Genomic DNA, 14,366 nt, shown 5'->3' on the forward strand with positions numbered 1-14,366 from the left:
GTTTATCTCAGAGATTTGTCCCTCAGCCCTCCCCGTCCTCATGTCGATCACTTTTGTTTACATTTAAAGTCATTATCCTGTTGCTGCTTGCTGGCTCCGCCCACAGCCTGTGGGAACGCCGTGACTCATCATGATGTCACAGCTGATGTGAACAGGAAGTGGTGTGACAGCTAGAGCAGACAGACACGACAGAGGAGAGATGATCTGACGGCGTTTATGACCCTCACACAGATAAGAGTGAAACAGGAAGTGCTGCTTTGTGCTGATTGGTTGATTCTTTCATGCTGACAGGCTGCACACGCAGGTCTAAACCTCCACAGCTGAACTAAAGCTGGAGGAGCCAACTTCACACACGGACACAGAAACATGACGGGTTCATGAGAAGACAGGAAATAAGATCCTCAAGTCCTGAGTAAACGAGGAAGTAAACACAACAAACAAATACGATTAAAAAGAAGAGAGCAAAGGATTACTTTAGGAGTGTTTGTTTTAAAAAGTTCTGCCTGCAGGTGAAGGTCAAAGGTCACTGTACATCACCTGGAATAGGACACTCACTGTCCACTTAACATCTGTTTAACACAAAACTGAAGCCTGAACCTAACCATGACCTCTGACCCCTTCAGGTCCAATCTATGATCTGGTTCACAGAGATCAAACTAAACCAGGATGGAGACTTCTTCTCTCCTCCTCACAGGATCCATGTAAAGAGGAAGTACAGCAGACCCGGGTCAGGTCTGGGTCAGGTCTGGGTTCACCCAGGTCAGATAAAGATCATACACTCGGATGGACACACTCACACAGACGCGCTGTCATCACAGCGTCTGTTATCATATCAACGCCACGAACGCCACGCTGATGGAAAGGGGGTGGAGAAATGAGGCCTCAGCTGCTTCTGCTTCACTTCATCTACATCTACAGTAATCGCCATGGGAACGCTCCAGACCGCCATTCCCACAATACACCTCTCTGTGCAGACTCTACAGGACCCTGAGCCTTCACCCAGAGCTTCATCTGTTCTACAGAGAACATGTAATGGGGTCGTAGTTCTCCTGGCCTTAACGTCTGCGACTACAGGTGTGTCTCCGTATTACTATACTCCACCTCTCTGCCACAGCAGGAGTTTTAGGCCAGATTCTGGTCCTGTCACAGTAACCATGCATGGAGCTGACACATCAGTTTACCATTCTGCAGTTATTAACAGGAGGAAACATGAGGAGACGTGTGTTTTTGTTGTTTGCTGCTTTCAGGCTTGCACCTTCACTGACAGTTTGTTGAACTCTTCATATTTACTCTGCAGCGTCAGCTGTGAGGCAGATTCCCTCTTCAGGACAAACAAACTGTGTCATCTCACTCCACTGCTGGAAGAAAAGAAGAGACGGCGGAGGGAAAAGACCAGAAGAGATAAGGCGGTGATCTTCACTAAAAATAAAATCAGGCTGTGAGGAATCCTGCAGAGCTGAAGATCAGGTTTCAGACCAGAGTCTCCTGGAGCTGCAGGATGAAACTTCTGGAGGGTTCTGATCCTGCAGACTAACCCTACCCTCAGTGAAGCTGTCAGAGCTCAGCAGAATGACTGGTAGATGAAGGGAGCTAAAACGTTATCACTGTGTTTGGAGAGGAAGCTGAGGTGTAGGATAAATACAGCTGTCCGGAGGTAAATGTTGGCGTTCTTACTCATAAAGCTGCAGAATGAAGCTGACTTCATCCTCTGACAGAGATTGTTTTATCATTTAGACCAGTGATACTCCACCTGTGGCTCTTTTGTGATTATTTGTGGCTCTTTAATGGCTTCATTTTAAATATTATTCCCCCAGAAAACCTTAAAAAAGGGAACTTTTTTTGGCCTTTTTCACAATATTTCGCCACTTTGCATCCATAAAAGCTAATTTTGCCATTAAAAACCACCCTTTTTCCTAGTTTTTGCAACTTTTATCAAATTTTTGACCTTGTTCACTTTTTTTTTTTAATTATTCACCTATCTTAAGCTACCTTTTGCCATTAAATATCACTTTTTTGCCCATCTTTCACACTTTCATTGCAACTTTTACCCATTTTTTTTTTTTGCCACTTTCATCCCATATTTGCCCTTTTCACCATTTTTTCTCCCCATTTTCACCCATTTAAGATACATTTTGTCATTAAATACCACTTTTTTCCTAGTCTTTGCCCATTTGAGTCACTTTTTACTCTTTTTTTTTGCCACTTTTGGACCATTTTTGCCACCTGTAACTTATTTTTTTGTCACTTCTCACCCATTTTTGCTACTTTCTGACCTTGTTCCTAACTTTTCTTCCCCATTTTTGTTGCTTTTTGACCATTTTTGCCACCTTTAACCCCTTGTTATTGCTAATCCAAGCTGTTTTTGCCTCTTTTCACCTCTTAGATTGTGGTTCTTGCAAAGGTATTTTTTTAAAAACTTGGCTCTTTGGTTGAGTAACACTGATTTAGACGGTTTCCACTGTTTGGTGCAATATGGCCTCAAATAAACTCTTGGATTATTTTTGGTCTTTGAGCTCACCATCTCTATTCCCATGCTAAACAGCCTCTTTAACTCCTGTTCTAGTATTTTCAGCCACAGTTACAGTAATGATGCATCGTTATTCACTAGAGTGCCTCCCCATACTTTGGGACCAGCTGGAGCTGAGGGCTGGACACTTCACTGAGAAGGTAAATCCACCTCTGACCAGCTCATGCCATAGTTTGAGGGTAAAACTGCTGGCAGCTGTTTGGACTCAGGGGGACAGAGGAACAGAGCCAATAGTGAAGTCAGATCTGACCTGCTGAGGGGCCAGGGCCAAGTTTTTTTCCCAGTCCTGCCCACCGTAGGACCGTATGATTTCTGCGTTTAGGAATCACAGAATTGGCCAATAAAAACAGAATCTACTACTTAACACGGAAATTGAGTGAATTTGAATGAAATGTGTTTTTTAAGGAAGAGGAACGTATATCTGAGGAATATGTTCTGGAGGAACACTAAAGTGTGGCACAACTTGTCCCTCAGTCACAAACACTTCCCCCCACCCCTAAACAATAACAGCGTGTCAGAGCAGCTGCACAAAACACCGGCAAACATCACGTAGCTCAACACGGGCTAGTGCTGTCGACATACTGTTGGACCTGCAAGAACATTTTCAGTTCTTAACCTATAAAATCTTTTAAAACTCTGTCGTGCTTAATAATGTGGAACAGAGCGTTTTGAGGTTTTTATTTTTGAGAAAAAAATCATTATCATTGGGATGTTTGTTTAATCGAATTTGAATTATGCTCTAATGGCTGATGACTTGAGAAATACTCTTGCATTTGCATAATAATTTGGAACGCGGTGTATGCACAGGCGGATCATGTGCGGCCCCACGTAGCGTACGTGGAGGAGGGGATGGGGGTTGGAGCGTCTCTGTGAGCTTTTAGAGCTTCCAGTTTGGTACTGTTTTCTGTAAAGAGAGATGCTGCTCCAAGTGTCTGCGCAAGTCTCTTTTCCATAACGAGAAATCTCGTGGCGTTTTGATCTCGTGAGATCTCTTGGCACTACTCAGCCACTGGAGTTTAAATATTTGCCCTTATTTTGTCTTTCCACCAAACTATAGAAAGTATTGATAGTGGTATAAAAACAAACATGGCACTGCCTCCACTGCTGCTGACTGATAAGGATGGCTTTAATGCTCCTTCTATCAGGTTATGCTGCCCCCTGTAGGAGCTCCCAGTGAACTGACCAGTCTCGAAACCAGCTGAACACGCTGGCTGTGGATTGGCCGATGTCCCTCATTAGTGATGGTCCCAGCAGTGCAGAATAAGATCAGACCAACATGTCTCCCACTGACACTGGTGGCTGTTTAACAGGACCAAACTATGTGAGCACATACGTGACTCAAAAATAGCTTTAATATGGCGTCCTTGTTGGACTGTGGGTGTGATATTTCTATTTCCCTCTTACTGCAGAGTGGGTTCAGTCAGCTCTAACCTGTCATCAAGCTCTCTTCCTGTTTAACTGGTTTCCTCAAATTTTTCATGATGAAGAACAACACGTCCTCATTCTGTGTTTAAAGACCCCTCTGTGTGCAGCAAACAATCAGAGACTTGTCCTGACTCTACCTGAAAATGAAGAAACAGCACATACATACCAGCGACATGGCTCTGGCTACTCTCTGACTGGCTATTCCTCCCCAAAAGTCTCCCATTGCTGCGTTTTCCAAAACACTCGAGTTAAAATAACTCCAGCTGGAGACAAAAACGCCCAAAACGAGAGAACAGCCTCAGGCAGCGTCCTCCTCCTCCTCTCAGCCTGTAAATCCAGCAGCTGTGACACAGACCCAGGGCCGACGACCAGCGGCGTGGATCTGCAACTCGTCCAAGTTCAAATGTAAATACAGCAGAGACTCGGCAATGACTCGGGTATTTATAGCGGGGGGGGGGGGGCTGCTTCAGTAAGCAAGCAGCCAGCATGAAGTCTGCAAACACTGCAAGAAAACACACCAAACACTCACATGGACGGGGGCGGGGGCTCCTGAAAGGCAGCTGAGAGGAAGTGAAACAACCATGAAGGGATTTCTACTGTTCTTCACTTCCTCTGCTAATAATGACAGGTCACAAGCCAGGACGAGTCAGAGGAAGGCTCCAACTAGTCAAAAAAAAAAAAAAAACAGGGCAACAGCAAATATTTACAAGTCAAAGGTCAAGTCCTGACTCAGAAACTCAGTCAAGACCTTAAAAGTCAAGTTCAAACAAAGCCAACCAGTCTGTCTGATATATCAATGTTCAGTGATACTCAACCTGTGGCTCTTTTTTTGCCACTTTTCACCCATTAGAGCTACCTTCTGCCATTAAATATTACTTTTGTCCTATTTTGTTGCCCATTTTTGCCATTTTTAACCCATTTTTCTACCATTAAATACCACTTGTTTCCTATATTTTCACCCATTTTTGCCACTTTTTTCCCATTTGTGCATATTAGCCATATAAGGCCAGCTCTCCATCAGTGTGCACTGATATAGATGAACTTATTTAGCCCATACTCATACTAATAAATGTGTTTTTAATTGCATTATTAAGAAGAATGCTTATTTGTCTAGCACTTCTCTAAACCTCAAACATTATTGGAAGACACCTCATCATCTGCTGACCTGAAGAGGGCGCTCACATTTCACTTTTAGAGGAGCTGACTGAACGCTACACGAGCTAACTTTCTGACACCAGTAAGGCTCTGCACATCAAACTCATCACCAGTGAGTAAAACCATGGAAATGGTGGTTAAACAGCAGTCAGAAGCACTACTGCCACCTTCTGGTGGCCACACTGCATCACAGCAAAGCGCTAGTAGGAAGAGGAAAATAAAAATGTCTTCGGAGATAAAAATTAAGTCTTAATTTTCTTATATCAATGAATATTTTAATATTTGAGAGTAGGGGTCAATGGATTATCACCCTGACAGATTACTGATGCTGATGCTTGGCAGTGGTTGAAAAGCACTACTTTGGTTCCACAGTAGTGTCTTCCCATCTGGCCTTATTTTAACTCTCATCATGTTTTCTGTGTTCATTTAAAATATGATTCCCCCAGAAAACCTACAAAAGGAAAAACTTTGAACTCAGAAATTATCCATCGCAAGTCACAACCAGTTTATTTACAGTAGCCTTCAACTGTCAAACTTCATTGTCAACCTTAATCATCGTCTGTATATTTCCAGTTCCCTTACTGGAAATTTTCTGCCCCTTTTGTCTTTTTGCCACTTTCAATCCATATTGGCCAATTAGTTCCACTTCATTTTGCAACTTTTATCCTGTTTTTTGCTGTTTGCATTTTTTCTCTTTTTGCCATTAAACACCACTTTTCCACTGTTTTTGCCACTTTATGACCATTTTTGCCCCCTGTAACTATTTTTTTTGCCATTTCTTAGCCATTTTTGCCACTTTTCACACATTTTGTCCATTTCATACCTACTTTGCCCATTTTCACCCATTTTTGTTGCTACTTTTTGACTATTTTTGCTGCTTTCACCACTCAGATTGTGCCTCTTGCAGATATTTTTCAACAGTTTGGCTCTTTGGTTGAGCAGTGTTGAGTAACACTGCTCTAGCCTCATCAAATATCCTGTATGTGACTCAATCTGATTGGCTAGATGTCACATGAGCACTAGCCAATCAACACTCATGCCTGGGTGCCACAGACACTCTGGCTAAATAATTTATTTCTCTTCATTTTTCTGACCGTGCAGTTTTACTGTTGCCACATTAAAAACATTCTGTACTTCAAACTAAACGCAAATCAGTTCCAAATATCAGTAATCCGTTCTCATGAACTACTCATCGGTATCAGTACTGGCCCTGAAAAACCATATAGATTGACCTCTATTTGAAATTCACGTCCCATCCTTAATGAAAACATGGACATTTTGTAGTTCTGTGATGAATTTGACGTTAAATCGTTCCATCAGCCCACATCCCTAATAAAAACAGAGCCCATTCAAACTTTTAAAGTTAAAGAAAAGACTGAGGAGGTTGAGGTTGTCACGTTTCTCTCCATGTGGAGTTTCAGCTTGGAAGTATCTGGCTTTATTTTGCATCTGTAGGCTATAAATGTTTTCCATTTTACTGCCACAGTACTTTAGAAACCCTCCTCCCTCTTGCTCTGAGCCTCACCAACGCCAGCTCCTCTCCTCTGCTCAGGAATTCTACTACAGCAAGCTCCAACATGAGCACATATACGGCCCATACACGAGCACGACGAGCCGGGATTCATATAACAGCGAGATCCAGTACCAACAGAACCAGAAACACCACCCAGAGACCATGACACCCTGTCTTTTAATCAGAAGCTGAGAGGAAGAAGAACTTCAGAAATCTGAGCACTTCAACCCCCTAAAACTTTTATTTACTGTCTTAGAAGTATGATGGACACGTGAAGATGTCCTATGAAGGGTCTACGATGGTGAATCATTAGCAGAGTCAGCAGCTCTGCGTGGCTTTACAGAACATTTTTGTGGGTTTCAGCAAATTTTCTGCAACTTTTACCGTTCCGGTTCACTCCCTGCTCTCATAGTAGCGGCATTCTGCAAGTCGCCTTTGAACATGGCGGATCTCTGTGGTTAGATCGTCAGATATTCTCCTCGGGTAGAGTCAAGAACAAAGCAGAAGGTTCAACAAACCCTTTCCACATGAAGGATCATAACGACATAAAACCGACCAAACGAAGGAGCTTTAAATCTGGAACGAAGCGGAGAGATAGGACGGTTTCAAAGACGCAAAACCTCAAAGTGGTTTTATGTGGAAAAACACAACAGAACCAAAACAAAGACCAGCACAGCCTTTCTGAGGAAGTGTCACAGCTGAAAACATCAAACAGTGGTTGTTGTCAAGGCAACAATAAAGAGGGCATAACCCAGCGACACTCAACCCTGCTCAGCCAAAGAGCCAAACTGCTGCAAGAGCCACAACCGCAGTGGTGAAAGTGGCAATTAAAAATACTGGGAGAAAAGTGGCAAAAATGGTCAAACACTGGCAAATACTGGGAGAAAAGTGGCAAAAATGGTCAAACACCGGCAAATACTGGGAGAAAAGTGGCAAAAATGGTCAAACACCGGCAAATACTGGGAGAAAAGTGGCAAAAATGGTCAAACACCGGCAAATACTGGGAGAAAAGTGGCAAAAATGGTCAAACACCGGCAAATACTGGAAGAAAAGTGGCAAAAATGGTCAAACACCGGCAAATACTGGAAGAAAAGTGGCAAAAATGGTCAAACACCAACAAATACTGGGAGAAAAGTGGCAAAAATGGTCAAACACCAGCAAATACTGGGAGAAAAGTGGCAAAAATGGTCAAACACCGGCAAATACTGGAAGAAAAGTGGCAAAAATGGTCAAACACTGGCAAATACTGGAAGAAAAGTGGCAAAAATGGTCAAAAAGTGGCAAATACTGGGAGAAAAGTGGCAAAAATGGTCAAACACCAGCAAATACTGGAAGAAAAGTGGCAAAAATGGTCAAAAAAGTGGCAAATACTGAGAGAAAAGTGGCAAAAATTGTCAAACACCAGCAAATACTGGGAGAAAAGTGGCAAAAATGGTCAAATACCGGCAAATACTGGAAGAAAAGTGGCAAAAATGGTCAAACACCGGCAAACACTGAGAGAAAAGTGGTAAAAATGGTCAAACACCGGCAAATACTGGGAGAAAAGTGGCAAAAATGGTCAAACACCGGCAAATACTGAGAGAAAAGTGGCAAAAATGGTCAAACACCGGCAAATACTGGAAGAAAAGTGGCAAAAATGGTCAAACACCAGCAAATACTGGGAGAAAAGTGGCAAAAATGGTCAAACACCAGCAAATACTGGAAGAAAAGTGGCAAAAATTATCAAACACTGGCAAATACTGGGAGAAAAGTGGCAAAAATGGTCAAAAAGTGGCAAATACTGGGAGAAAAGTGGCAAAAATGGTCAAACACCGGCAAATACTGAGAGAAAAGTGGCAAAAATGGTCAAACACCGGCAAATACTGAGAGAAAAGTGGCAAAAATGGTCAAACACCGGCAAATACTGGAAGAAAAGTGGCAAAAATGGTCAAACACCGGCAAATACTGGGAGAAAAGTGGCAAAAATGGTCAAACACCGGCAAATACTGGGAGAAAAGTGGCAAAAATGGTCAAACACCGGCAAATACTGGAAGAAAAGTGGCAAAAATGGTCAAACACCGGCAAATACTGGAAGAAAAGTGGCAAAAATGGTCAAACACCAGCAAATACTGGGAGAAAAGTGGCAAAAATGGTCAAACACCAGCAAATACTGGGAGAAAAGTGGCAAAAATGGTCAAACACCGGCAAATACTGGAAGAAAAGTGGCAAAAATGGTCAAACACTGGCAAATACTGGAAGAAAAGTGGCAAAAATGGTCAAAAAGTGGCAAATACTGGGAGAAAAGTGGCAAAAATGGTCAAACACCAGCAAATACTGGAAGAAAAGTGGCAAAAATGGTCAAAAAAGTGGCAAATACTGAGAGAAAAGTGGCAAAAATTGTCAAACACCAGCAAATACTGGGAGAAAAGTGGCAAAAATGGTCAAACACCGGCAAATACTGGAAGTAAAGTGGCAAAAATGGTCAAACACCGGCAAATACTGAGAGAAAAGTGGTAAAAATGGTCAAACACCGGCAAATACTGGGAGAAAAGTGGCAAAAATGGTCAAACACCGGCAAATACTGGGAGAAAAGTGGCAAAAATGGTCAAACACCGGCAAATACTGGAAGAAAAGTGGCAAAAATGGTCAAACACCAGCAAATACTGGGAGAAAAGTGGCAAAAATGGTCAAACACCAGCAAATACTGGAAGAAAAGTGGCAAAAATTATCAAACACTGGCAAATACTGGGAGAAAAGTGGCAAAAATGGTCAAAAAGTGGCAAATACTGGGAGAAAAGTGGCAAAAATGGTCAAACACCGGCAAATACTGAGAGAAAAGTGGCAAAAATGGTCAAACACCGGCAAATACTGAGAGAAAAGTGGCAAAAATGGTCAAACACCGGCAAATACTGGGAGAAAAGTGGCAAAAATGGTCAAACACCAGCAAATACTGGGAGAAAAGTGGCAAAAATGGTCAAACACCGGCAAATACTGGAAGAAAAGTGGCAAAAATGGTCAAACACCGGCAAATACTGGGAGAAAAGTGGCAAAAATGGTCAAAAAAGTGGCAAATACTGAGAGAAAAGTGGCAAAAACGTCGCAAAAAATTAGTGAAAAATGACTAAAAGGGGCAAAAATTCGCATTTAATTGCAAAAGGCAGCTTAAATGGGCGAGAAGCAGGTTAAAAGTGCTAAAAAGAAGTGGCAAAAATGGGTGAAAGGTGGCAAAGTAATGAGTTAAAGGTGGCAAAAATGTGGGGAAAAATGAGTGAAAAGTGACTAAAATGGGCAAAAATCAGAAAAAAAGGTGGGAAAATGCCCTCTTTGCAAGAGACAGCTAAAAAGGGTTAGAAGTGGCAAAAAGAAGTGACAAAAAATGGGCTTAAAGCAGCCAACAGTGGGAGAAGGGTGGCAAAAATGGGTGAAAAGCGGCAAAAACATGGAGACAGGAAAAGCACAAGGAGAGCGCAGACCTCCGCCATCAGCCCAATCTCCCAACAGTAAAGAATCCTTTAAAAAATTCCTGAATCCAGACGCTGGTCCGGATCAGTCCCAAAATCTAATCAGTTCTTCCTTTTGCCATTTGTTGAAAATATCATAAAAATCTGTCACTAACTTTTTGAGTTATGTTGCTAAAAAACTAACAAACCCTGTCGATCACATAACCTCCTTGGCGATGGTAAAAATGAGTGAAAAGTGACTAAAACAGACAGAATTCTGAAAAAAAGGTGGTAAAAATGGAAAATTAGTGGCATTTAATTGCAAAGGGCAGACTAAAGGGGAAAAAAGTGGCTAAAAAGGCAAAAAAGGGGCAAAAAATGGCAAAAAAAATCTGGATAAAAGGGTAAAAAAAATAGGCTAAAAGCAGTAAAAATGGAATTAAAGAAAAAAATTGCAAACGAACAACTATTTAAAGTTGCAATGGATGATTTCTGAGTTAAAATATTCCTTTTTAAGGTTTTCTGGGGGAATAATGTATCAAATGAAGACATAAATGTTGAGTATGAGCGGTATAACCACTATTTTCCTCTATTATAGCGACCAGAAAACGCCGTGCTTAAAGCTCAGTCTGAGCTGGTCTGGTCACTATGATATCACACTGACACTGAAGATTGAAATCTTTACACACTTGTGTAACATCGAAACATCAGAGTCATAAATGAGTTTTATTAACCCTCCAGCTGCTAGGAGTGAGAACAATCAAACCATTCAGAAGAAGGAGGGAAACAGGAAGCAGTGCATTGTGGGAGACTGCAGAGGCTTAGATGTTTGCTTTAGTTTCACTGCTGCAGAGACGGAGGGTTTAAACCTCATCAGCTTCTACAAACTTTAAAATCTCTAACATTTTAAAATAACATTTATCATCCAGGCTGAAACCTGCTGGTCTTTTTTAAAGCTGCAGTTCCTCCTCCGTCCACTAGAGGCAGTGTAGAAGCAGCGTGTCCATTTAAAGAGCAGAAATAAAGACGTTTACAGCTCCGTTAGAAAAACATTGTGGTCAGAATAGTTCATGTCTGTATGGGGGGAGATTTTACGACTCGTCTGGTTTGAAGGGTACAAGTCCTGCAGAATAATGGGCGTGGCTTATATGACATCATCATGCTGCATCTGTTTGTCAGGAGGCTTAGACCCGCCTCAGTTCCACCTCTTCATTGGTTTCTAGGTTGATCTAAAGTTAGTTTGAAACTAGAGATGGCCGATCCGATCCTCTCTAAACAGAAAAGTGGTAAAATAAAAGAATGTTGTATTTGGCCTTTTGGAGGTTTAGCAGTCTTCCACATGCAGGATAATAAATCCCATTCTGTGAAAATCTCTGCCAAGTCAATCTGTGATGAAATCACTCTGGCAGAATAAAGACGGCATAAATCCAAGACGTCAAACTGTTGAGTGTTAGCGTCCAACACGTCTTTGTTTTCTGTGCATTACTGACGCTGATCAGATGGAGAACGTCTCCTTCCTGCTGTTTCAGTTCAGCTTCTAAAGGAGGAAACTCTTTTCTTTATTCACGCTCTGTAAACATGGAAAAACACGCCTACGGCCAAGAAACAGAGAAATCTCATAAAAGCTGTTAGTCACAGTCGTTTTTTTTTCACAAAGGATTCAAACCCATCTGGATGGAGCTGGTGAAAAGCATTCTGGGAACTGTAGGAAATCACAAAATTAAAAACCATTACATATCTGATGAAAAATCTCTGCCTCCAAGTGTGGAGGGTTTCATCTACGACAGGATCAGAGCAAAGTGGTGGAGGATCATGGGATACATCAGGGCGGCTGCAGGTGAATGACCTCCACACGACAAACACACCGCGTCTCTAACAAACACGTGTGTGTCGGATGCATGACGTCCTGACCAGGCCTTAGCTGCAGCTATGTGATTGGCTGGTTTGGCAAATTAGCAGCTGAACAGGTGTACCTAATATATTGGTGAGGGTATGCTGGATGGTTCTGGATATGTTTTTCTGTTTCTGCTCCTTTTCTCCGTTTGTCTTCCTGTTTGGTTTCAGATTACCACAGTTCAAACGGACATTTCCCTCTTATCCAGAGTCTAAATATTTCTACAGGTGAAGCACACACAGACAGCACACACTGCTGGAAATACCTGAAATAACCCGCAGACGGCCGCTCACACACACCACAGGAACAGGAAGCTGTTCAACACACCGCAGGTATGAATGACATAACTGAAAATACGAGGCTGTGGGGATCAGAGGCCGATCTGGTTTCAGGGTCCTGAGGGGGGCGCTACAGAGACGTTCATGTTCATAATAAAGTTTTATCTTCTAGAGCAGTGTTACTCAACCAAAGAGCCAAACTGGTGAAAAAAGATTACCAAGAGCCACAGTGTCATGGCTGAAAAGCGGCAAACACTTGGAGAAAAGCAGCAAAAATGTGTGGGAAGTGACCAAAAAAGTGTTAAAAGTGACTAAACTGGGCAAAACTCAGGAAAAGGGGTGGTAAAAAATGGGCAAAATCCCTGAAAGAGTGGCAAAATGGGAAATTAGTGGCAAAAGGCAGTCTAAGCTGGCAAAAAAGGTGAAAAAAGGGGTAAAAAAAATTGCAAAAAAAAGCAGGTTAAAAGTGTCAAAAATGGGCTAAAAGCAGTAAAAATGGAATTAAAGGAAAAATAGAGGTAAAATTTTCCTTTTAAAGATTTTCTGGGGGAATAATATTTAAAATTAAGACATAAAAGATTCTCAATTGATGCTTATGGACGATGCACGCAGAATCTGGCTGGCAGACCTGACAGCAGTAAAGAAGATTATAGCCCAGCGGTGGAAACCTCCTCTTGATTTCTCTAAAACTCACTGGCTTCAGAGCTTTTTGGACATTTCTTATCTGGAGTTATCAGCAGCAAGAGTCAGCGGTGCTAAGCAGAGCACAACTCTCATATGGACTGACCTGATATCTCACTGAAAGGATCTGCTATCTGAAGAAGAATATCTGGACTGTGCAGTGGTTTATGTCCTGGTGACTGGTGGTACTGGGCTGGGGTGGGGGGCAGGGGTTGTTCTAAAACTGTTAAAAATACTGTGGAAAATGTTGATGTAATTCAATTTGTTCTTATTACATCAATAAAAATAAATAGCAAAAACAAAAATGAAGACATAAAAGAGCCACAGATCATCACGCTGAGAATCAGCACACTAGGGAGAAAAACCAGCTGCTACCCTTTGGCTCAGAATCACCTGTAAACATTCCTGCTCAGGTGTCACGTTGTTTCTGACCGTTTTTAAACCCAGACACAGACACCTCTACTTTTAAAGAAGAATTAGAAAGCATCAGTCAATACTGAACTTTGCTCTGTTCCAGATTTAAATGCCAAAGAGGATTTAGGAATATTCTGCAGTCCTTCAAAGAACATCAGTGCTGCTTTTCTGAAAACATTTCTGTCTTTGTTACCGTCACAAAGGGATCATTTAGACCAGAGGTTCTCAAACTCTTCAGCCCCCGACCCCCCAAAAAGGTGGCAGAGACCAGGGACCGTACCTGAAAGTGTTTGAACACAGCTGTCGGACGGGGCTGTCCATAAGCAGGAGTGAAGGGCAGAGCTTTCTGGGACCCCGGGGAACTATGGAGTCAGTAAAACCATGGTCCACTGTAAAGTAAAGCTGTTTACATTTAGTGTTTTTACCTGAATAACCACTCTGATCAAGGCAACAATCTCAACCCATCCTAAAAATGTAAATCTCTGGGGAACGCAGATGGTCGAGTGGTTTAAGGCGCACCACGTACGCAGGCGGCCCGGGTTCAAATCCAGCCTGTGGTCCTTTGCTGGATGTCTCTCCCCTCTCTCATCCCTGTTCCCGAGTCTATCCACTGTCCTCCTCTCTCTAATAAGGCATGAACAGGCCCAAAAATAAATCTTTAAAAAATGTACAGCAAATCACGTTTCGTTTAAAAAAATAAAATGGGTTAAAAAATCGGCTCAAACTGGCGGGAAAGGAGGTGAAATGGGATTAAAAAGTGAGAAAAACTGGTTAAATCTGCAAAAGTTGGTTTACTAAGGTAGAAAAATAGGTAGAAAGTGGCAAAAAATTGAATGACCCAAAAAAAGGTCAAAAAGTGGTGAAAAGAGGTTAAAAATGGCAATAATGGGTCAACAGAGGCAACAGTAGGCAGAAGGTTGCAAGAATTAGTTTAGAAGAGGCAAAACTGGGCAGAGAAAGTGGTGCAAAGTGACAAAAATGGCTTAAAATGAGGCAAAAATGGCTTAAAATGAGGCAAAAATGGGTAAAAAGGCAAAAATATGTGGACATTGTGCAAAAC

The 14,366-nt window shown here is 42.1% G+C and overlaps 1 protein-coding gene across 2 annotated transcripts in view; it reads right to left on the reverse strand.

The window, feature by feature from the left end:
• Nucleotides 1-14,366, reverse strand: part of LOC121513160 (sodium bicarbonate cotransporter 3-like) — a 79,596-nt gene that overhangs the window by 50,072 nt on the left and 15,158 nt on the right. Inside the window, exon 1 of one of the 2 annotated variants that reach the window (XM_041792717.1) lies at nt 4,119-4,379. The exons of the other annotated variant lie outside the window; for it this stretch is intronic. Within the exon in view, the coding sequence (XP_041648651.1) occupies nt 4,119-4,175 (57 nt within the window). The 5' untranslated portion in view covers nt 4,176-4,379. Of the gene's footprint in view, nt 1-4,118; nt 4,380-14,366 lie in introns of those variants that run through there. 2 annotated transcript variants of the gene reach the window in all.

The sequence above is a fragment of the Cheilinus undulatus genome, linkage group 8, assembly GCF_018320785.1.
Source record: "Cheilinus undulatus linkage group 8, ASM1832078v1, whole genome shotgun sequence".
Taxonomy (NCBI): Eukaryota; Metazoa; Chordata; class Actinopteri; order Labriformes; family Labridae; genus Cheilinus; species Cheilinus undulatus.